The sequence below is a fragment of the Pseudophryne corroboree genome, chromosome 1 (assembly GCF_028390025.1).
Source record: "Pseudophryne corroboree isolate aPseCor3 chromosome 1, aPseCor3.hap2, whole genome shotgun sequence".
NCBI classification, from domain to species: Eukaryota; Metazoa; Chordata; class Amphibia; order Anura; family Myobatrachidae; genus Pseudophryne; species Pseudophryne corroboree.
Window position 1 is genome coordinate 717,712,812 of NC_086444.1, and position 24,034 is coordinate 717,736,845.

General features: G+C 48.1%; 1 protein-coding gene across 2 annotated transcripts in view; it reads left to right on the top strand.

The window, feature by feature from the left end:
• Positions 1-24,034, top strand: part of TEKTIP1 (tektin bundle interacting protein 1) — a 126,716-nt gene that overhangs the window by 45,236 nt on the left and 57,446 nt on the right. For both annotated transcript variants that reach the window (XR_010175830.1, XM_063915400.1), the window contains exon 3: positions 23,224-23,349. Coding sequence is in view for 1 of the 2 variants with exons in the window: in XM_063915400.1 (XP_063771470.1) it covers positions 23,224-23,349 (126 nt within the window). In the remaining variant the exon portion in view is untranslated. The remainder of the gene's footprint in view (positions 1-23,223; positions 23,350-24,034) is intronic.

Consider the following 24,034-nt stretch of genomic DNA (forward strand, 5'->3'; position numbering starts at 1 on the left):
GGGCTTGGCAGAGGCGGGAGAGGGTTTCTGTTCCTGGGAACTGGCTGATTTCTGCAGCCTTTTTCCTCTCCCTCTGTCACGGGGCAGAAATGAGGAACCTTTTGCCCGCTTGTCCACGAAAAGACTGCGCCTGATAATACGGCGTCTTCTCATGTTGAGAGGCGACCTGGGGTACAAACGTGGAATTCCCAGCTGTTGCCGTGGCCACGAGGTCTGAAAGACCGACCCCAAATAACTCCTCCCTTAATAAAGCAATACTTCCAAATGCCGTTTGGAATACGCATCACCTGACCACTGACGTGTCCATAATCCTCTACTGGTAGAAATGGACAACGCGCTTAGACTTGATGCCAGTCGGCAAATATTCCGCTGTGCATCACGCATATATAAAAATGCATCTTTTAAATGCTCTATAGGCAAAAATATACTGTCCCTATCTAGGGTATCAATATTTTCAGTCAGGGAATCCGACCACGCCAACCCAGCACTGCACATCCAGGCTGAGGCGATTGCTGGTCGCAGTATAACACCAGTATGTGTGTAAATACCTTTTAGGATACCCTCCTGCTTTCTATCAGCAGGATCCTTAAGGGCGGCCATCTCAGGCGAAGGTAGAGCCCTTACAAGCGTGTGAGCGCTTTATCCCCCCTAGGGGGTGTTTCCCAACGCACCCTAACCTCTGGCGGGAAAGGATATAATGCCAATAACATTTTAGAAATTATCCGTTGTTATCGGGGGAAACCCACGCATCATCACACACCTCATTTAATTTCTCAGATTCAGGAAAACTACAGGTAGTTTTTCCTCACCGAACATAATACCCCTTTTTTGGTGGTACTCGTATTATCAGAAATGTGTAAAACATTTTTCATTGCCTCAATCATGTAACGTGTGGCCCTACTGGAAGTCACATTCGTCTCTTCACCGTCGACACTGGAGTCAGTATCCGTGTCGGCGTCTATATCTGCCATCTGAGGTAACGGGCGCTTTAGAGCCCCTGACGGCCTATGAGACGTCTGGACAGGCACAAGCTGAGTAGCCGGCTGTCTCATGTCAACCACTGTCTTTTATACAGAGCTGACACTGTCACGTAATTCCTTCCAACAGTTCATCCACTCAGGTGTCGACCCCCTAGGGGGTGACATCACTATTACAGGCAATCTGCTCCGTCTCCACATCATTTTTCTCCTCATACATGTCGACACAAAAGTACCGACATACAGCACACACACAGGGAATGCTCTGATAGAGGACAGGACCCCACTAGCCCTTTGGGGAGACAGAGGGAGAGTTTGCCAGCACACACCAGAGCGCTATATATATACAGGGATAACCTTATATAAGTGTTTTTCCCCTTATAGCTGCTGTATAGTTAATACTGCGCCTAATTAGTGCCCCCCTCTCTTTTTTTAACCCTTTCTGTAGTGTAGTGACTGCAGGGGAGAGACAGGGAGCTTCCCTCCAACGGAGCTGTGAGGGAAAATGGCGCCAGTGTGCTGAGGAGATAGGCTCCGCCCCTTTTTCGCGGACTTTTCTCCTGCTTTTTTTATGGATTCTGGCAGGGGTTAAATGCATCCATATAGCCCAGGAGCTATATGTGATGCATTTTTTTTGCCATCCAAGGTGTTTTTATTGCGTCTCAGGGCGCCCCCCCCCCCAGCGCCCTGCACCCTCAGTGACCGAAGTGTGAAGTGTGCTGAGAGCAATGGCGCACAGCTGCAGTGCTGTGCGCTACCTTGTTGAAGACAGGACGTCTTCTGCCGCCGATTTTACGGACCTCTTCTGCCTTCTGGCTCTGTAAGGGGGCCGGCGGCGCGGCTCTGGGACCCATCCAAGCTGGGCCTGTGATCGTCCCTCTGGAGCTAATGTCCAGTAGCCTAAGAAGCCCAATCCACTCTGCACACAGGTGAGTTCGCTTCTTCTCCCCTTAGTCCCTCGATGCAGTGAGCCTGTTGCCAGCAGGTCTCACTGAAAATAAAAAACCTAATCTAAAACTTTCACTAAGAAGCTCAGGAGAGCCCCTAGTGTGCACCCTTCTCGTTCGGGCACAGAGATCTAACTGAGGCTTGGAGGAGGGTCATAGGGGGAGGGGCCAGTGCACACCAGGTAGTCCTAAAGCAGGCATGTCCAAACTGCGGCCCTCCAGCTGTTGAGAAACTACACATCCCAGCATGCCCTGACACAGCTTTAGCATTCTCTGACAGCAAAACTGTGTCAGGGCATGCTGGGATATGTAGTTTCACAACAGCTGGAGGGCCGCAGTTTGGACATGCCTGACCTAAAGCTTTCTTTAGATGTGCCCAGTCTCCTGCGGAGCCGCTATTCCCCATGGTCCTTACGGAGTCCCCAGCATCCACTTAGGACGTTAGAGAAAAACAATTGATTACATTGGGCGTTCAGAAACCGGAAGCAGAGAAAGCACAAAGAAGAGACATAACAATGATAAATAAATACATACATAAAAAATAACTGATATCACAACATTCTAGAAGAGATCAGTCTAGGTGGGGCAAAGCACAGACAAATCGATTCTCCTCCTCATCTTTGAGAATCCAGCAGCCCATTCCGATTGCTGCTGATTCCGCCATATCCTTGGAGATTCTATTTGTAAGGCTGTCTTTTCATGACCTAGCCATATGTTACCAGGTGGAGCGTCCTTGTCTAAGCAGGAGTCGTCCACCCCGGAGCTGCCAACCTGCGAGCCCTTCCCGTTACCTTTCGTACATACATAACAGGCCTTGGAGGTCTTGGTTGGTGCTTTAGACATGTTGTTTAAACCCCATACTAGGGCATTACGCAGCACTTTCACCCTTTAAACTAGGAAGAGAAAGACTGTGAGAGATGACGGAAGCGACGGTTCCTTTAGGTATCAGATTCGGCTGGGATTACTTTACCCTTTATATATATATATATATATATATATATATATAGTCTGGAATAAATCCGGCACTCTGTTAGTCAATTGTTAATTGCCTGTGTGCCTTTGCTGAATGGTGTATACATGCAATTGTTCAGAACAAGTTTTCTTCAGAACAGGCACGGCACTCCAGGACTTAGCAATGAAAAAAATACTTTATATCAACACATGAAAACAATGTGTATACATCACCAAGCACGAGCAATCTTTAAAAAATAAAGATTGCTCGTGCTTGGTGATGTATACACATTGTTTTCATGTGTTGATATAAAGTATTTATTTCATTGCTAAGTCCTGGAGTGCCGTGCCTGTTCTGAAGAAAACTTGTTCTGAACAATTGCATGTGTGTGTATGTATGTATATATATATATATATATGTATATATATATATATGTATATATATATATATATATATATATATATAAAAGGAGCAGGACAAAAAATAAAGTTATAATTAAAAAATAAATAAATAAATAGAAAATAAATAAAAACACCAGCCGTTTTGCTCCACTCGCACACCCAACTGTAACTCAGCTGTTATGTTGGGGTTTTTGTCGCTTCCTCTTATTTTCTGCAGGATCCTTCTCATATATTCCTTTGAAAATATAAATCTAAAATTGATGAAAATACAGGAGATCCCTTTTGGCAGCTTCCAATATAATGTTCAACAGCAGAGGGAGCCTGAATTAATGTAGGGGCCCCACCCCCTGAGCTAATTGGCTGACTTCCCTAGGGAGGGAGTAACCCCCCCTGGGACCAACTTTGCGCCAAAAATGTATCTGTAAAATGGCCGCCATTAAAATTATGAGGTAAAATATCCCTTGTAGTCAGTATCTAATAGCATCTCATCCCCTATCAGGGGACCGTTGTTAAATAACCCTTTATCCTGCCTAACAACTCAAATCCGCTGTGTGTGGGACGCTGCATGAGGTGGAGCGGCCCCCCTCCCCCCCCGCAACAGAGAAGCGCCCGACACAGCCCCCGTCTACGCGTGGCGGTGCTTTCCCCGCCGTCCTCCGGAGCGCAGCTCAATCTGTTAATGAACTGTGCGCTCCGACTGGCCCGCCCTCTGCTCGCTGAAATGGCTCCGGGCAGCGCGTCTGTTGCTATGGGGATCTATGTGCGGCGCTTCTGATCTCCCCAGAGTTTAACCGGGGAGATGCATAGAAATTACAGAAAATGCTCTGTCAGGGCACTTTGTATTACTAAAGGAGGGATCTGCAGGCTAAGGGACCTCATTCCAGTACTAGTACTTATAGTTTGAGGATCTCCTGTAGAGAGACGCAGATCCCTTCAAAAGGGATCTTGTCTCTCAAACTCATCTTGGCTTTGTCCTCCATTTCATTAATTGACGCAGCCTATTCTGGATCCTGAACTTTGTCCCCCTTTTATTAGGGGGACGCAGCCTTTTCTTCTGGTAAAGTCTGCACCCCCTTTCATTTAGGTGGGATTGGGCAAGTACCATCTTTTCCTGTAAAAACCTGCACCCTCCCTTTAGTTAGGAGGGATTGGGTCAGTGTAAAAGAGAAAAAATAAAGAAAGAAAAATCTTCAAGGAGCAGGAGCTCCCTTTCTGTGCTTGTACCTCCTGGCACAATTTTCCAAACTGAGGCAGGAGGGATGTGAAGGGGGAGGAGCCGGCTGTGCAGACAATGCTAATTTAAGATTGTGCCACACCTCCGGTTGCAAGCTTCACACCCCTAATGTAAATGGATGCTCCAGTGTCCCCTAGAGGATTCAGAGAAATGGATTTATCGGTAAGTACCAAAATCCTCTTTTCTCCTACATACTTGAAATGTATTTGTAGTTGATTATGTGCTCGTATTGCTTATTATGCTAATGTATAACCTGTGACTGACTGCTAGTGTGATTGCTGACTTTACTATAATTCTGGCAGTTTTTCTGTGTATTCCAATCGTCAATGCTGGTGTAAAGCAGGGTAGGGTCGGATTGTATGTCACTTTAACAAATTTTAAAGTGATTACAGTCACAAATTGTGTAATAACACTGCAAAGGTGTGTGATTTATTTATCATGTCAAAGAGCGGCAAGGGTGAGAAAAATCCACTTTCCACAGCAGCACCAACACTCATTTCATGTTGTCTTGCAGAGCTAGGTTAACCTATCAGGACTGGTTCAATTGGATTATGTGTAAAATGGTTGTGTTCTCTCCAAAGCCTCTTGAGTAACTGTGGCAGGCACAGGTTCTGGTTGAACCTTCATGGGCTACTTTGCACAGACATTATCCAATGTACAGATGGGTCTACGAGAAACATAATACTGCATTACCTTATATAGGAGTTTAAAACGTATTCAGTTGCACAGCAAAAGAAAACCACAGCAATAGTTATCAGACTCGTATGCATCAGGCACTTTATCTAACTATTTGTACTTAAAGGTAGATAGAGACTTAGGGGTCCATGTACTAAACGGAGATAAGCCTCCACAACGAAAAATTCAGTGAAAATGCTTGTACATATCGCTTCTCTGCATGTACTAAAGCATTTTCACTGACTGTTATCTGCCTGTGCTAAGTACTGTGCCTAATATCGCACTGCCATAGGCTACTATGGCGGCGATATTCCCCTCTGCTATTACTAAAACCTCTGATGGCTCACCGCTGCCCCTTTCCTCCTGTGCCTGCTTCGTCAGGTTTAGCTGCCGTTAACAGCCCTCCGGGCAGCACAGAGCCGTTATCTGCTGACCTGCAGTGTTCGTTTTTGTTTAACTGATTAAAGTTTTTCTTGTTTGTAAAAAAGAATCCTGCTGGAGCAGGTCAGCTGACGTCACGTGGTTTCTTTCACTCTGTCTGTGTCCTCGAGGCAGGTTGATGCAGCTGTGCAGTGTGTTTCTGGATCCTGGATTGATTGTTTATTTATTTGAGCTCTCTCTTTTTTAGCCCTGGTCAGGATACTCAGTGTAAATTGTGAGTTTTTATTTAATAAAGGCTGTGACTGTGTCTGTTGTGTGGGTGGGCTCTGGGTGATGTATTTGTGTTGGCAGCAGCAGAACCATCTGTAGACATGACAGGATGATGACCTTTTGTCAGCTATATATCTTTGTTATTGTGCTGCAGTGTCAGTAAAGGGGTTTCTGTCATTGCACCACACCAAGATCACATACATCAGACAGGTCTGACTACTGCTACATATATCCTCAGAAAAAATGTCATTATATGTCCTTTCTCTTGTCTCATGTCATCTGCCTCTCCCAAACCCACATATCTCTCTCTTTCCCTACTCCCCTTCTCTCTCCCTGCACCTCTGTTTCTAAGGTATACCTCTTCCCCTAACCCCTGTTACACTATTTACTCCCCTCGGTCTTTCTGCCTTGTGAGCGATCACCACACTGCCTGCATTTTGTCAGCCGGCATCCCACTGTCTGTAATCATCCCAAGCCCTATCCACCCCCCATCTCTTTCTCTTCCACTCCCCCTTAATGTTTCCTTTCAAATCCTAATTGGCCCTACACTCTGGCAGATCTGCCACCGAGTTGCCCGACGGCGGATACAGCCGACGGGCGATCCGGTGACGGGGGCATTGAAGTTTCCTCACTCCCCCCCCCCCCCCCCCCCGTCACCCGGCTCCATAGCACTGCATGCTAATATGGACAATCTCGTCCATATTGGCCTGCATGCATAAGCGACGGGGCACCAACAATTAATGAGCGCGGGGCCGCACATCGTTAATCGTTGGTGCCTACACACTGCACGATATGAACGAGAACGTTCATATCGTGCATTTTATCTGCCATTGTGTAGGGCCCTTATGTCCCCATGTCTCCCTCTATTCCCAACCACCAAGTCTTTTGTACTTTTAGCCTCCATGTCTCTCGGTCCTTCTTCCCGACCAGCCTCTCAAACTCCTTTTCACTACAGGTATATCTTTCTCCTCTCCGTCTGTGTCTCTCATTCTCTTTATTCCCTACATGATTACCATTCTCCTCTCCCTCTGTGTCTCTCATTCTCTATCCCCCTACAGGTATATTTTTCTCCTCTCCCTCTGTGTCTCTCATTCTCTATCACCCTACAGGTATATCTTTCTCCTCTCCCTCTGTGTCTCTCATTCTCTATCCCCCTACAGGTATATTTTTCTCCTCTCCCTCTGTGTCTCTCATTCTCTATCCCCCTACAGGTATATCTTTCTCCTCTCCCTCTGTGTCTCTCATTCTCTATCCCCCTACAGTTATATCTTTCTCATCACCCTCTGTGTCTCTCATTCTCTATCCCCCTACAGGTATATCTTTCTCCTCACCCTCTGTGTCTCTCATTCTCTAACCCCCTACAGGTATATTTTTCTCCTCTCCCTCTGTGTCTCTCATTCTCTATCCCCCTACAGGTATATCTTTCTCCTCTCCCTCTGTGTCTCTCATTCTCTATCCCCCTACAGGAATATCTTTCTCCTCACCCTCTGTGTCTCTCATTCTCTATCCCCCTACAGGTATATCTTTCTCCTCTCCCTCTGTGTCTCTCATTCTCTATCCCCCTACTGGTATATCTTTCTCCTCTCCCTCTGTGTCTCTCATTCTCTATCCCCCTACAGGTATATCTTTCTCCTCTCCCTCTGTGTCTCTCATTCTCTATCCCCCTACAGTTATATCTTTCTCATCACCCTCTGTGTCTCTCATTCTCTAACCCCCTACTGGTATATCTTTCTCCTCTCCCTCTGTGTCTCTCATTCTCTATCCCCCTACAGGTATATCTTTCTCCTCACCCTCTGTGTCTCTCATTCTCTAACCCCCTACTGGTATATCTTTCTCCTCTCCCTCTGTGTCTCTCATTCTCTATCCCCCTACAGGAATATCTTTCTCCTCACCCTCTGTGTCTCTCATTCTCTATCCCCCTACAGGTATATCTTTCTCCTCTCCCTCTGTGTCTCTCATTCTCTATCCCCCTACTGGTATATCTTTCTCCTCTCCCTCTGTGTCTCTCATTCTCTATCCCCCTACAGGTATATCTTTCTCCTCTCCCTCTGTGTCTCTCATTCTCTATCCCCCTACAGTTATATCTTTCTCATCACCCTCTGTGTCTCTCATTCTCTAACCCCCTACTGGTATATCTTTCTCCTCTCCCTCTGTGTCTCTCATTCTCTATCCCCCTACAGGTATATCTTTCTCCTCTCCCTCTGTGTCTCTCATTCTCTATCCCCCTACAGTTATATCTTTCTCATCACCCTCTGTGTCTCTCATTCTCTAACCCCCTACTGGTATATCTTTCTCCTCTCCCTCTGTGTCTCTCATTCTCTATCCCCCTACAGGTATATCTTTCTCCTCTCCCTCTGTGTCTCTCATTCTCTATCCCCCTACTGGTATATCTTTCTCCTCTCCCTCTGTGTCTCTCATTCTCTATCCCCCTACAGGTATATCTTTCTCCTCTCCCTCTGTGTCTCTCATTCTCTATCCCCCTACAGTTATATCTTTCTCCTCTCCCTCTGTGTCTCTCATTCTCTAACCCCCTACAGGTATATCTTTCTCCTCTCCCTCTGTGTCTCTCATTCTCTATCCCCCTACAGGTATATCTTTCTCCTCACCCTCTGTGTCTCTCATTCTCTAACCCCCTACTGGTATATCTTTCTCCTCTCCCTCTGTGTCTCTCATTCTCTAACCCCCTACAGGTATATCTTTCTCCTCTCCCTCTGTGTCTCTCATTCTCTAACCCCCTACAGGTATATCTTTCTCCTCTCCCTCTGTGTCTCTCATTCTCTAACCCCCTACAGGAATATCTTTCTCCTCTCCCTCTGTGTCTCTCATTCTCTATCCCCCTACAGGATTACCTTTCTCCAGTGCTGCGTTACACGTGCCAGTTTTCTTTTTTTTTATCTCCCTCCAGGGGTGTCGTGGACACCCCCAGTGTGAGAAGTTGTGGTGGCATGCTGGTCCTTCTGGATCCCGGTATCGTGAGCGCTGGGTTCCCGACCGTCAGGATCCTGACTAGCTCCCTTCTCCAGCTCTCGTTGAGATTTCAAGATGGATAGTTATCTAGTAGGTCTCAGGGGCAGATTTATTAAGCCTGGTGAAGTGATAAAGTGGAAGGTGATAAAGCACCAGCCAATCGGCTCCTAACTTCCATGTTACAGGCTGGGTTTTGAAAAATGACAGCTAGGAGCTGACTGGCTGGTGCTTTATCACCTTCCACTTTATCACTTCACCAGGCTTAATAAATGGGGTTGGGACTCAAGGTTGACACCACTTTGGTCGACACCACAAATAGGTCGACATGGACAAAATGTCGACATGAACAAGGTTGACACGAACAAAGGTCGACATGAGTTTTTTCTGTTTTTTTGGTGTCGTTTTCTCCGTAAAAATGACTGGGAACCCTCATTAGTGCACAGTGTTCCCTCGCATGGTTCGCTTCACTCGCCATGCTTTAGGCAAGGTGCCTTGCTCCACTACCGCTGCGCTCGGCACAGGTTACTATTCCCAATCGTAGTCCAAGTGGATAGCAAAGTAGGGAAAAGGTTGTTAAAAAAATAAATAAAAAAATGTGAAAAACTCATGTCGACCATTTTTCAGGTCGACCTTAGGTGTGTCGTCCAATGGGTGTCGAGCTTAGTGGTGTCGACCAAGAGTCTCGATACCGTTCATAAATCTGCCGCTCAGTTCCTGGCTGATTTAGTTTTTTTTGTTTATATAAACAGAGGTGCTTTTTGTTCTGAGATGGGTGAACCAAATTAGAGGCTTCTAAATTATGGAGGTCCTTCCGAGTTGTTCGCTCGTTGCCGATTTTTGCAACGGAGCGATTAATGCGAAAATGCGCATGCACATGGTACGCAGTGCGCATGCGCTAAGTATTTTTGCTCAAAACTTAGTAGACTTATTCACGGCAGAACAAAGAATTTTCATCGTTAAAGTGATCGGAGTGTGATTGACAGGAAGTGGGTGTTTCTGGGAAGAAACTGACCGTTTTCAGGGAGTGTGCGGAAAAACGCATGCGGGCCAGGAAAAAACGCGGGAGTGTCTGGAGAAACAGGGGAGTGGCTGTCCAAACACAGAGCGTGTTTGTGACGTCAAACCAGGAACGAAACGGGCTGAGCTGATCGCAGTGTAGGAGTAAGTCTCGAGCTACTCAGAAACTGCTAAGAATTTTCTATTCGCACTTCTGCTGAGCTAAGATACACTCCCAGAGGGCGGCGGCCTAGCGTGTGCAATACTGCTAAAATCTGCTTGCGAGCGAACAACTTGGAATCACCCCCTATGTCCCGTGTTTTTCTCCCAATATCCCGGTAATAAGAAATTACTTTCCAGGGCTATTTTTCCATATTATCCTGCAGGGACAGCAGCTCCAATAAGATCCCGTCAATGTGCAGACTAGAATGAAAAATTATATTTTACATGAGTACAGTAGTTTGCGTTCTATGGGGGTAATTCCAAGTTGATCGCAGCAGGATTTTTGTTAGCAAATGGGCAAAACCATGAGCACTGCAGGGGAGGCAGATGTAACATGTGCAGAGAGAGTTAGATTTGGGTGGGGTGTGTTCAATCTGCAATCTAATTTGCAGTGTAAAAATAAAGCAGCCAGTATTTACCCTGCACAGAAACAAAATAGACCTCCCAAATCTAACTCTTTCTGCACATGTTATATCTGCCTCCCCTGCAGTGCACATGGGCCCTCATTCCGAGTTGTTCGCTTGCTAGCTGCTTTTAGCAGTATTGCACACGCTAAGCCGCCGCCCTCTGGGAGTGAATCTTAGCTTAGCAGAATTGCGAACGAAAGATTCGCAAAATAGCGAAGACAAAATTCGTAGCAGTTTCTGAGTAGCTCGAGACTTACTCCTCCAGTGCGATCAGTTCAGTGCTTGTCGTTCCTGGTTTGATGTCACAAACACACCCAGCGTTCGCCCAGCCACTCCCCCGTTTCTCCAGCCACTCCTGCGTTTTTACCTGAAACGCCAGCGTTTTTTCACACACTCCCATAAAACAGCCAGTTTCCGCCCAGAAACACCCACTTCCTGTCAATCACATTACGATCAGCAGAACGATGAAAAAACTTCGTAATGCCGTGAGTAAAATACCAAACTACTTAGCAAATTTACTTGACACAGCCGCAGTGCGAACATTGCGCATGCACAGTTTGCGAAAAATCGCTCCGATGCGAAGTAAAATAACGAGCGAACAACTCGGAATGAGGGCCATGGTTTTGCCCATTTGCTAACTAAAATCCTGCTGCGATCAACTTGGAATTACCCCCTATATGTGGACTCAGCAGAGCTACTGAGCTTCTCATATCCAAACTGTGTTAATGGAAACCATTGGCTGTGTTGGCGAAGGTCATCTACATATGGCTGAGCTTTTCGGAGCTGCACAAATTTGGCCCTTTCTCCGCCAACTTGGATTCATATGATGACTAAAGGTGCGATCAATATTGGCCCGGACCGTGGTCTCTATTTACTAAGCTTTGGAGAGAGATAAAGTGGTTAGTGATAAACTACCAGTCAATCAGCTCGTAACTGTCACCTTTTTTTTTTTTTTTTAAATGTCAGGAGCTGGTTGCTTGGTACTTATCTCCTTGTAAGGCTTAGTAAATACACCCCTGTATGCGCTGTGCTTCCCTTTTTATGTCCTCAGGGAAATCTTAAATTCTGCTGAGTTCCTCTGAATACTCATGTTTTAAAATAAATCTGTTTTACAAATAGGACACTTGAAATCAGCAAGAGTTTGGGCTTTGATGATACACATGCATGTTAGACATGGCATCTTCTCCCTTCCATCTCTGCACACTCTGGTCCAATCAGAGTGTTGAACGGTTTCGTGAAAGCCGGTGGTTGATGTATTATGCGCCGGCTGGATGCCTTGAGCGAGAGCCAGTAGGCTAATCGCTGCCCACCCAGTGTACTGTGTAACCTGGGCCTAACGTGAGCAGGACAGATCCTCTGTATGTGACAGTGGCGTGCGGTGAGGTCAGTGGCTGGTGAGGCACTACAGCCATAATGTACGCTGCATCCTGCCGATGACCCCTACCGCCTCCGAGCCAATGCCCGCTGCCACCGCCAATGGCTTACAAACTCGCCCATCATCAACTGACCCAGCCCTCCGCCACTAATTTGCATCTCAGTCCGATGCCGCCAATGCCCACTGCCTGCCTGCTCATCATACTTGTTGTATATTGTACATTTTTATAGAAAAAAATAAATAAAAATAGTGTTTGGGACTGGGAAGGAAGTGGGAGGAGGGCATGAATGCAATTCTTTTGTCCAGGGCTTCCATTAACTTAATGGAGAAGGGTCTGAATGGGTTAAAAAAATGTAACAAAAAAATGCGTGAGGTCCCCCCTCCAAAGTATAACCAGCCTCGGGCTCTTTGAGCCGGTCCTGGTTGTTTAAATACTGGGGAAAAATTGGACAGGGGTTCCCCGTATTTAGACAACCAGCACCGGGCTCTTAGTCCGGTCCTGGTTCCAAAAATACGGGGAACAAAAGATGTAGGGGTCCCCCGTATTTTTAAAACCAGCACCGGGCTCCACTAGCCAGGGACATAATGCCACAGCCGGGGGACACATTTATGTAGGTCCCTGCGGCCGTGGCATTACCCCCCCCAACTAGTCACCCCTGGCCGGGGTTCCCTGGAGGAGTAGGGACCCCTTAAATCAAGGGGTCACCTCCCCTCCAGGCACCCAAGGGCCAGGGGTGAAGCCCGAGGCTGTCCCCAGCACCCCTGGGCGGTGGGTGCCGGGCTGATAGTCATGTGTGTAAAAAAAAGAATATTGTTTTTTGTTGTGGAACTACAAGGCCCATCAAGACTCCCCCGCTTGCTGGTACTTGGAGAACCTCAAGTACCAGCATGCGGGGAAATAACGGGCCCGCTGGTACCTGTAATTCTACAACAAAAAAAATACCCAAATAAAAACACAACTCACACACCGTGAAAGTAAAGATTTATTAAAACACACTTACACACTCACACATACTTACCTACATCCCACGCCGGTCACGTCCACTTGTCCAGTAGAATCCAATAGGTGGTTCCTGTAAAAATAAGAGAAAGATTACTTGCCTACATCCCACGTCGGTCACGTCCACTTGTCCAGTAGAATCCAATAGGGTAGGGGTTCCTGCAAAAATGAACATTATACTTACAAACTGAGAGAGAGAGAGAGAGAGAGAGAGAGAGAGAGTGTGTGAGGGCGGGATGTACTAAGCAGTAATATAGCGGTAAAACCTGTTACCGGCCCGATGTCTTTTCCCCGTATGTTCTATTAATCCTCAGCCTACTGCGCTGTCAGTTGCTTCTGCATCTCCTGTTACACGTGACTTCTTCGGCACGGTACCTGCTGTCATAGGTAGCCTATTGTTCCACCACGGGCACCGTATGTACGAGCGTACAGGACCTGTCACCTCCAGGCATATGTGCCATCGTTTAATGATCGGAGGTGATGGGTCCCATACGTTCGTATATACGGTGCCCGCGGTGGACCAATAGGCTACCTATGAGAGCAGGTATCGTGCAGAAGTCACGTGTAACAGGTGCAAGTGACAGCGTGGCAGGCTGGGGGTTAATTCAATACGGGGAAAAGATATTGAGCTAGTAGGACACCCCCCCCCCCTACCTGCTGCTGGGGAGAGTCGCACGAGACCACACACACACACACACACACCTCTACCTGCTGCTGCGCACACACACACACACCCTACCTGCTGCTGCACCCCCCCCCCCCCTCCCCCCTACCTGCTGCTGCTGGACACCCCCCCACACACACCTGCTGCTGCTGGACACACACACACACACTACCGCTGCTGCTGCTGGACGACCCCCCCTGCCTGCTGCTGCTGGACACACACACACACAACACACACAAACACTACCTCTGATGCTGCAGTACCCCCCCGCCCCCACACACACCTGCTGCTGGACGGACACACACACAAACAAACACACACTATCTCTGCTGCTGGACGCCCCCCTACCTGCTGCTGCTGAACACACACACACAACACACACAAACACTACCTCTGATGCTGCTGGACACCCCCCCCCCCCCCCGCCCCCACACACACCTGCTGCTGCTGGACGGACACACACACAAACACACACTACCTCTGCTGCTGGACGTCCCCCCCCCCCCCCCCCCCCCCCTACCTGCTGCTGCTGGCTGGACACACAACACACACAAACATTACCTGCTGGGGAGAACCGCACCGGAGGAGAGAGAGACGCTCCGGTCAGCGGGAGGGGGAGAGCCGCACACCACGGCGCTTTGATCAGCAGGAAGACATAGGAGGTCGGGGAAGAGCCGCACTCCCGCCTACCTCCAGCGCCACTCGCCGCCGGGACCCGCCGCCTCCAGCGCCGCATGTGTGGGATTGTGTCAAACAGGCAGAGGTAGCAATTCATGTATATTCACCCTTCCGACGATGCGCTGCGGTGTCTGGGGCTCCTGCAGGGAGGTCATCTCCAGCGGTCCTTCCCAGCGATGCGCGGGGTCCAGCGCTGGGTTCCTTTGCGCATGCGCAGGGTGTTGACCTCCCGGCAGGCCGCAGTGGTTGCTGGGAGGTCGGTGTGCGGAGCCAGCGCGAGGTGCAGAGCAGCGATCAGGAAAGCATTGAGCTTCCCTGCCGTCTCCGCACTACAGTTCAGGTTACGCCATCCAGAGATGGCGAACCTGAACTCCATGGAGAAGCGGAAAGCAGAGCTTTCCGCACCTTCATGAATCGCACTCACCATACAAAGTTATGGTGATGCGATTCAGGCACAGAGCGGGGGTACCACTGGAGAAGTCAGACTTCTCCACGGTAACCCGCTCTGTGAATTGCAGTAGGCAGAGAAAAATAAGATTTTACTTACCGATAAATCTATTTCTCGGAGTCCGTAGTGGATGCTGGGGTTCCTGAAAGGACCATGGGGAATAGCGGCTCCGCAGGAGACAGGGCACAAAAAGTAAAGCTTTTCCAGATCAGGTGGTGTGCACTGGCTCCTCCCCCCATGACCCCCCTCCAGACTCCAGTTAGGTACTGTGCCCGGACGAGCGTACACAATAAGGGAGGATTTTGAATCCCGGGTAAGACTCATACCAGCCACACCAATCACACCGTACAACTTGTGATCTAAACCCAGTTAACAGTATGATAACAGCGGAGCCTCTGAAAGATGGCTTCCTTCAACAATAACCCAAATTAGTTAACAATAACTATGTACAATTATTGCAGATAATCCGCACTTGGGATGGGCGCCCAGCATCCACTACGGACTCCGAGAAATAGATTTATCGGTAAGTAAAATCTTATTTTCTCTATCGTCCTAGTGGATGCTGGGGTTCCTGAAAGGACCATGGGGATTATACCAAAGCTCCCAAACGGGCGGGAGAGTGCGGATGACTCTGCAGCACCGAATGAGAGAACTCCAGGTCCTCCTTAGCCAGAGTATCAAATTTGTAAAATTTTACAAACGTGTTCTCCCCTGACCACGTAGCTGCTCGGCAGAGTTGTAATGCCGAGACCCCTCGGGCAGCCGCCCAAGATGAGCCCACCTTCCTTGTGGAGTGGGCCTTTACAGATTTAGGCTGTGGCAGGCCTGCCACAGAATGTGCAAGTTGGATTGTGCTACAGATCCAACGAGCAATCGTCTGCTTAGACGCAGGAGCACCCATCTTGTTGGGTGCATACAATATAAACAACGAGTCAGATTTTCTGACTCCAGCTGTCCTTGCAATATATATTTTTAATGCTCTGACAACGTCCAGTAACTTGGAGTCCTCCAAGTCACTTGTAGCCGCAGGCACTACAATAGGCTGGTTCAGATGAAATGCTGACACCACCTTAGGGAGAAAATGCGGACGAGTCCGCAGTTCTGCCCTGTCCGAATGGAAAATCAGATATGGGCTTTTGTAAGATAAAGCTGCCAGTTCTGACACTCTCCTGGCCGAAGCCAGGGCTAGAAGCATGGTCACTTTCCATGTGAGATATTTCAAATCCACCTTTTTTAGTGGTTCAAACCATTTAGGAAGTCCAAAACCACATTGAGATCCCACGGTGCCACTGGAGGCACCACAGGAGGCTGTATATGCAGCACTCCCTTAACAAAGGTCTGGACTTCAGGGACTGAAGCCAATTCTTTTTGAAAGAAAATCGACAGGGCCGAAATTTGAACCTTAATAGATCCCAATTTGAGACCCATAGACAATCCTGATTGCAGGAAATGTAGGAATCGACCCAGTTGAAATTCCTCCGTCGGAGCACTCCGATCTTCGCACCACGCAACATATTTTCGCCAAATTCGGTGATAATGTTGCACGGTTACTTCCTTCCTTGCTTTAATCAAAGTAGGAATGACTTCTTCCGGCATGCCTTTTTCCTTTAGGATCCGGCGTTCAACCGCCATGCCGTCAAACGCAGCCGCGGTAAGTCTTGAAACAGACAGGGACCCTGCTGAAGCAAGTCCCTCCTTAGAGGTAGAGGCCACGGATCTTCCGTGATCATCTCTTGAAGTTCCGGGTACCAAGTCCTTCTTGGCCAATCCGGAACCACTAGTATCGTTCTCACGCCTCTTTGCCGTATAATTCTCAATACTTTTGGTATGAGAGGCAGAGGAGGAAACACATACACCGACTGGTACACCCAAGGCGTTACCAGCGCGTCCACAGCTATTGCCTGCGGATCTCTTGACCTGGCGCAATACCTGTCCAGTTTTTTGTTGAGGCGAGACGCCATCATGTCCACCATTGGTCTTTCCCAACGGGTTACCAGCATGTGGAAGACTTCTGGATGAAGTCCCCACTCTCCCGGGTGAAGATCGTGTCTGCTGAGGAAGTCTGCTTCCCAGTTGTCCACTCCCGGGATGAACACTGCTGACAGTGCTATCACATGATTCTCTGCCCAGCGAAGAATCCTTGCAGCTTCTGCCATTGCACTCCTGCTTCTTGTGCCGCCCTGTCTGTTCACATGGGCGACTGCCGTGATGTTGTCCGACTGGATCAACACCGGTTTTCCTTGAAGCAGAGGTTCTGCCTGGCTTAGAGCATTGTATATTGCTCTTAGTTCCAGAATGTTTATGTGAAGAGACGTTTCCAGGCTCGTCCATACTCCCTGGAAGTTTCTTCCTTGTGTGACTGCTCCCCAGCCTCTCAGGCTGGCGTCCGTGGTCACCAGGATCCAATCCTGTATGCCGAATCTGCGGCCCTCCAATAGATGAGGACTCTGCAACCACCACAGAAGAGACACCCTTGTCCTTGGAGACAGGGTTATCCGTAGGTGCATCTGAAGATGCGACCCTGACCATTTGTCCAACAGATCCCTTTGGAAAATTCTTGCGTGGAATCTGCCGAATGGAATTGCTTCGTAAGAAGCCACCATTTTTCCCAGGACTCTTGTGCATTGATGTACAGACACCTTTCCTGGTTTTAGGAGGTTCCTGACAAGCTCGGATAACTCCTTGGCTTTTTCCTCCGGGAGAAAAACCTTTTTCTGAACCGTGTCCAGAATCATCCCTAGGAACAGCAGACGAGTTGTCGGCATTAACTGGGATTTTGGAATATTCAGAATCCACCCGTGCTGTTTTAGCACTTCTTGAGACAGTGCTAATCCCATCTCTAGCTGTTCTCTGGACCTTGCCCTTATTAGGAGATCGTCCAAGTATGGGATAATTAATACGCCTTTTCTTCGAAGAAGAATCATCATCTCGGCCATTACCTTTGTAAAGACCCGAGGTGCCGTGGACAATCCGAACGGCAGCGTCTGAAACTGATAGTGACAGTTTTGTACAACGAACCTGAGGTACCCCTGGTGTGAGGGGTAAATTGGAACGTGGAGATACGCATCCTTGATGTCCAAGGATACCATAAAGTCCCCCTCTTCCAGGTTCGCTATCACTGCTCTGAGTGACTCCATCTTGAACTTCTTTATGTACAGGTTCAAGGACTTCAGATTTAGAATAGGCCTTACCGAGCCATCCGGCTTCGGTACCACAAAAAGAGTGGAATAATACCCCTTCCCTTGTTGCAGAAGAGGTACCTTGACTATCACCTGCTGAGAGTACAGCTTGTGAATGGCTTCCAAAACCGTCTCCCTTTCGGAGGGGGACGTTGGTAAAGCAGACTTCAGGAAACGGCGAGGTGGATCTGTCTCTAATTCCAACCTGTACCCCTGAGATATTATCTGCAGGATCCAGGGATCTACTTGCGAGTGAGCCCACTGCGCGCTGTAATTTTTGAGACGACCCCCCACCGTCCCCGAGTCCGCTTGAGAAGCCCCAGCGTCATGCTGAGGCTTTTGTAGAAGCCGGGGAGGGCTTCTGATCCTGGGAAGGAGCTGCCTGTTGCTGTCTCTTCCCTCGACCTCTGCCTCGTGGCAGATATGAATAGCCCTTTGCTCTCTTATTTTTAAAGGAACGAAAGGGCTGCGGTTGAAAGGTCGGTGCCTTTTTCTGTTGGGGAGTGACTTGAGGTAGAAAGGTGGATTTCCCGGCTGTAGCCGTGGCCACCAAATCTGATAGACCGACTCCAAATAACTCCTCCCCTTTATACTGCAAAACTTCCATATGCCGTTTTGAATCCGCATCGCCTGTCCACTGTCGCGTCCATAAAGCTCTTCTGGCCGAAATGGACATAGCACTTACCCGTGATGCCAGTGTGCAGATATCCCTCTGTGCATCACGCATATAAAGAAATGCATCCTTTATTTGTTCTAACGACAGTAAAATATTGTCCCTGTCCAGGGTATCAATATTTTCAATCAGGGACTCTGACCAAACTACCCCAGCACTGCACATCCAGGCAGTCGCTATAGCTGGTCGTAGTATAACACCTGCATGTGTGTATATACTTTTTTGGATATTTTCCATCCTCCTATCTGATGGATCTTTAAGTGCGGCCGTCTCAGGAGAGGGTAACGCCACTTGTTTAGATAAGCGTGTTAGCGCCTTGTCCACCCTAGGAGGTGTTTCCCAGCGCTCCCTAACCTCTGGCAGGAAAGGGTATAATGCCAGTAATTTCTTTGAAATTATCAGCTTTTTATCAGGGGCAACCCACGCTTCATTACACACGTCATTTAGTTCTTCTGATTCAGGAAAAACTATAGGTAGTTTTTTCACACCCCACATAATACCCTGTTTAGTGGTACCTGTAGTATCAGCTAAATGTAACGCCTCCTTCATTGCCAAAATCATATAACGTGTGGCCCTACTGGAAAATACGGTTGATTCGTCACCGTCACCACTGGAGTCATCGCCTGTGTCTGGGTCTGTGTCGACCGACTGAGGCAAAGGGCGTTTCACAGCCCCTGACGGTGTTTGAGTCGCCTGGACAGGCACTAATTGATTGTCCGGCCGTCTCATGTCGTCAAACGACTGCTTTAGCGTGTTGACACTATCCCGTATTTCCATAAATAAAGGCATCCATTCTGGTGTCGACTCCCTAGGGGGTGACATCCTCATATTTGGCAATTGCTCCGCCTCCACGCCAATATCGTCCTCATACATGTCGACACACACGTACCGACACACAGCAGACACACAGGGAATGCTCCTAACGAAGACAGGACCCACTAGCCCTTTGGGGAGACAGAGGGAGAGTTTGCCAGCACACACCAAAAGCGCTATATATATATATATATATCAGGGATAGCCTTATAATAAGTGCTCCCTTATAGCTGCTTTGTTATATCAAAATATCGCCATAAATTTGCCCCCCCTCTCTGTTTTACCCTGTTTCTGTAGTGCAGTGCAGGGGAGAGACTTGGGAGCCGTCCTGACCAGCGGAGCTGTGAGAGGAAATGGCGCCGTGTGCTGAGGAGATAGGCCCCGCCCCTTTTCTGGCGGGCTCGTCTCCCGCTATTTAGAGAAATCAGGCAGGGGTTAAATATCTCCATATAGCCTCTGGGGGCTATATGTGAGGTATTTTTAGCCTTTATATAGGTTACATTTGCCTCCCAGGGCGCCCCCCTCCCAGCGCCCTGCACCCTCAGTGACTGCCGTGTGAAGTGTGCTGAGAGGAAAATGGCGCACAGCTGCAGTGCTGTGCGCTACCTTTAGAAGACTGCAGGAGTCTTCAGCCGCCGATTCTGGACCTCTTCTGACTTCAGCATCTGCAAGGGGGCCGGCGGCGCGGCTCCGGTGACCATCCAGGCTGTACCTGTGATCGTCCCTCTGGAGCTTGATGTCCAGTAGCCAAGAAGCCAATCCATCCTGCACGCAGGTGAGTTGACTCCTTCTCCCCTCAGTCCCTCGCTGCAGTGATCCTGTTGCCAGCAGGAATCACTGTAAAATAAAAAACCTAGCTAAACTTTTTCTAAGCAGCTCTTTAGGAGAGCCACCTAGATTGCACCCTTCTCGGCCGGGCACAAAAATCTAACTGGAGTCTGGAGGGGGGTCATGGGGGGAGGAGCCAGTGCACACCACCTGATCTGGAAAAGCTTTACTTTTTGTGCCCTGTCTCCTGCGGAGCCGCTATTCCCCATGGTCCTTTCAGGAACCCCAGCATCCACTAGGACGATAGAGAAAGCCCTGTTTAACGCAAAACAGGGCTTTTCAATGCTACATGAATAGACCCCTAGGTACCCACATATACAACTAATATATTCCTATACAGCATGTACACATATCACTATACAGCACATTTAACCCTATACTTACATGGTATACATCACACTACATACAGTACATACAGCCCTGCATGAATCTGGTATACAGCACATATATCCCTACTTACAGCAGGTAAACAGCACACAGATCCCTGTATATACAGAGCAGGTAGAGCACTAAATACAGCACATATAGATTCCTATATACTGCAGGTATATAGATATATATACAGGGATCTGTGGACAATAAATTGAGCTGTAAATTACAGTCACCGAGGAGAGAGACAGAAGTTACAGATAGGGAAGTGGGGAGAGACAGGAGGAGGGAGAGGGACCGTGAAAGAGAGAGAGTGAAAATCACACTCACGGACAGGAGCTCTGGCAGGAGAGGGGGGAGGAGGCGGGGGGAAGATAAGGAAGGCACTCCGCGGCAGACACACGGAGCTCTGCTCCACAGAGGCACAGACAGCAGCACCTGGTAGTTGGCAGCGCTGAGCTATATGTAGTGTGAGAAGGAAGTGCAGGCAGTATAAGCAAGGACACTGGTCTCCAGGAGCTGTCATCTCAGCACATGTAGCGCAGCATCTGAGGATGTACAATGCCTGACTCTAACTGGGCAAAAAGTTCCCAGGAGTCTGTGCGTGAGGAGCGTTTCTCAACCAATCACAGCAGGCCCGTCTGGGATTGGCCAAAGGAGGCTGCACATGCGCAGTATACCAGCGCTATGAACTAGGACAGTCATCGCAGAGAGGGTGAGTTACCGTTCAGCCGCTTCGTTTAGCAGAATCTTAGTAATAGAAGCGGTAACTGCACCCAGAAACACAGCGTTAAGCAGGCGAAGCAGGAGGAGGATTAGCGCAGGGAGCAGAGTACTGTTAGTAACTGGACCCCTTAGTGCTGTATTACCCGGCTCAGTAGAGTGGGATACAGGGAGACTCACCCCGCTTCCAGTACCGATCAATACATTTGCGAACGCTGAGTGGATCTAGATGCTATTAGTGTACACAATCGATCAGTGAACCTATAGTGAACACAGATGCCCAAGTGAACACTGACGCACCAGTCACACAGCCGCCTATGCTGTGACTGGGTACCCTGAGTACACAGCATCTCAGACGGAAGCAGGAAACACAGTTCATGGCGGGAGAGGAGGAAACTGGTCATGAACCGGGGGGAGGGGCGACCAGGGGAGTGTCTGAATCCCCATTGCTGACATCAACCCTAGGGATCACGGCCTCATACTACCCCTGGAACCTATGATCCCTAAGGCCTAGTGCTGGTGCACTCTCGGGTGGCAGCCACGTCAGCAACGGTTTGGTAGTCTCCTCCCAAAACAGTGCGACTATATCCACGTTCCCCCTCTAAGCGGAACTAATGCCTTACCTTTTCCCCGTGCTCCGGCGACAGCCTGGTAACATCTGCTGGACCTGTTAGTATATCCCTTCTATCCCTTGTCAGGTAGAACCTCCAGCCATTTGATTGTCCAGATAAGGTAGATTTCGGACCCTCCTGCATCTGAGATGTACTACCATGAGTTTGGGAAAACATGAAGAGCCATGGAAAGACCAAACTGCAAAGTCCGATAATGAAAGTGTTCTTCCTTTACTGCAAACTTAGATAATGCTGGTGCTTGTCCTGGATGGGAATATGCAAGTAAGCATCTTGTATGCGAGCAGGGACATGCCTTACCTGATCCCCAGCCACTGTTGACTCCATTGCCAGCACACCAGCCATCGGACAGGACTAGAAATGTTGGAATGAGGGTGGGAGGCATCCAAGACGCTGTCCCACTACCCTCTCAGTGGAAAAAATAAATAAAAAAAAAAGAGAAAATTAAATAAACAAGGTAAACAAGGACGTTAACAGGAGCCCCCTAAAAAGTGTGCCCTTGCTTAAGGCATTTTATTGAAACTGGTTCTCTAGGCTGGAGGTAGAGTATAGGGGAGTATGTGCTGCTGGACAAAGATCTGTAACTATTTGGTGCTCCGGCTCACCACCTATACCTATGGTCATCCCTGTGTCCCCATGGATGAATGAAAAAAAAAATGAGTTAATAAGTCAACTCTGCTCAAATATAGCTATCCTTAAAACCTGACTTGTTGGGAAACCCTGTCACAGGTTCTCAAACTTGGTATTCAGGACCCCAAACAGTTCATGTTTTCCATGTCATCTTACAGAATCACATGTGAAATAATTAGCTCAACCTGTGTATTAAACTGTATGAGTAAGCAATGCACCTGCTAGGGGACCTGGAAAAGGTGAACTGTTTGAAGATATATTATATAAGTCATTTCAGTACCTGGACTGCGAGTTGGCCATGAGGACCAGGTTTGAGAAACAGTTACTTAGGGGAAATAGTGGTCATGAGTTGTAGTACATAGCTGAAGACATGTAGCCAGATGCAGAAGATGAATTTTATATCCCTCTGATGAAAAATCATTCTACTAGCCTTTTATCCCTACATAATACATAAAGTAGAGGCACTCCCAATCCTCTTTGATTTACATCTAATGAAAAGTGTTATATGAGGAGGGTTAATAGAGGTGGACTTTATAGAACTTTCAGTCAGTAGATTTTATTTTTGAGAGAATGCGTAGTTATTTTTTCGGTATTCTTAATGCCTTTTCCACACTGTTGAAGAAAGCAATTACGGAACAATATTTACTATGCCGTGGGTCTTTAAAGCTGCTCATTTTTGACAGTTTTGGAAAAAAAATGCATCAGCAAGGACTGATTTTCTCAATGTGAACAGACCTGCCTTATTGTGTCTCACAAATGTGTTCTAATAAATACGATGATTTCAGGCTCCTCTCAGCTGCTTCGGGAGACAGCATGGTATGATCCCTCCCTGCCATCTCAGCAGCTGCAGGACTCTCCTCGGTGGGGCACCTTCCTGTGGAAGGATCAGCATGTTCCTGGTAAAGAGTTTGGTAAGTAAAATACCAAAAACAAAGTCAAGACAACTACACAAACTTGGGGTCTATTTATTAAGTCTCATTTTTTTGTTGCTCTTCATTGAATCCATTGTTTTTTTTTATAAATTGTGATAAAATGTAGTCATACCACTGGACAGGCTAGTAATACCACGTTCACACTGCCTTGAAAAATCCGGGTTATTGCACGTGAATGCGCAGTAATCCGGGTTTATGTGCAGTGTGAACGAGGGTCCTGACTAATTCCCGGATCGTCTGACCCGGTATTTCAACCCGGGAATAAAGAAGGATTATTCCCGGGCCAATACCGGGTCAGGCGCAAGTGTGAACGGTGTTAAGTGTTCCCGGGTCGATGCGACCCGGGACACAAACACTATTGGAGCTGGCGGTGCTTGGAGATCATCTGATCTCCAAGCACTGCTCCAGCATGTGACCCGGTGACGTCATCGACATGGTATATTGCCGTGTCGGGGCCGCCAGACTGAACGGGGTCTCAAGCGGGTTGCACCTGGGAAGGTCTCGTGCACGAGTCCCGGGTGCAACACGCTAAAAGTCAGTGTGAACACGGTATAAGTTGTCAAAGAGCACATGGACATTGGGATTGGAAGCCAGTTCAGAATTCATAAAAATATTTAAATATTGTTTGTTTAAGAACAAGGAAATATTATCCGGAAAGTATTCA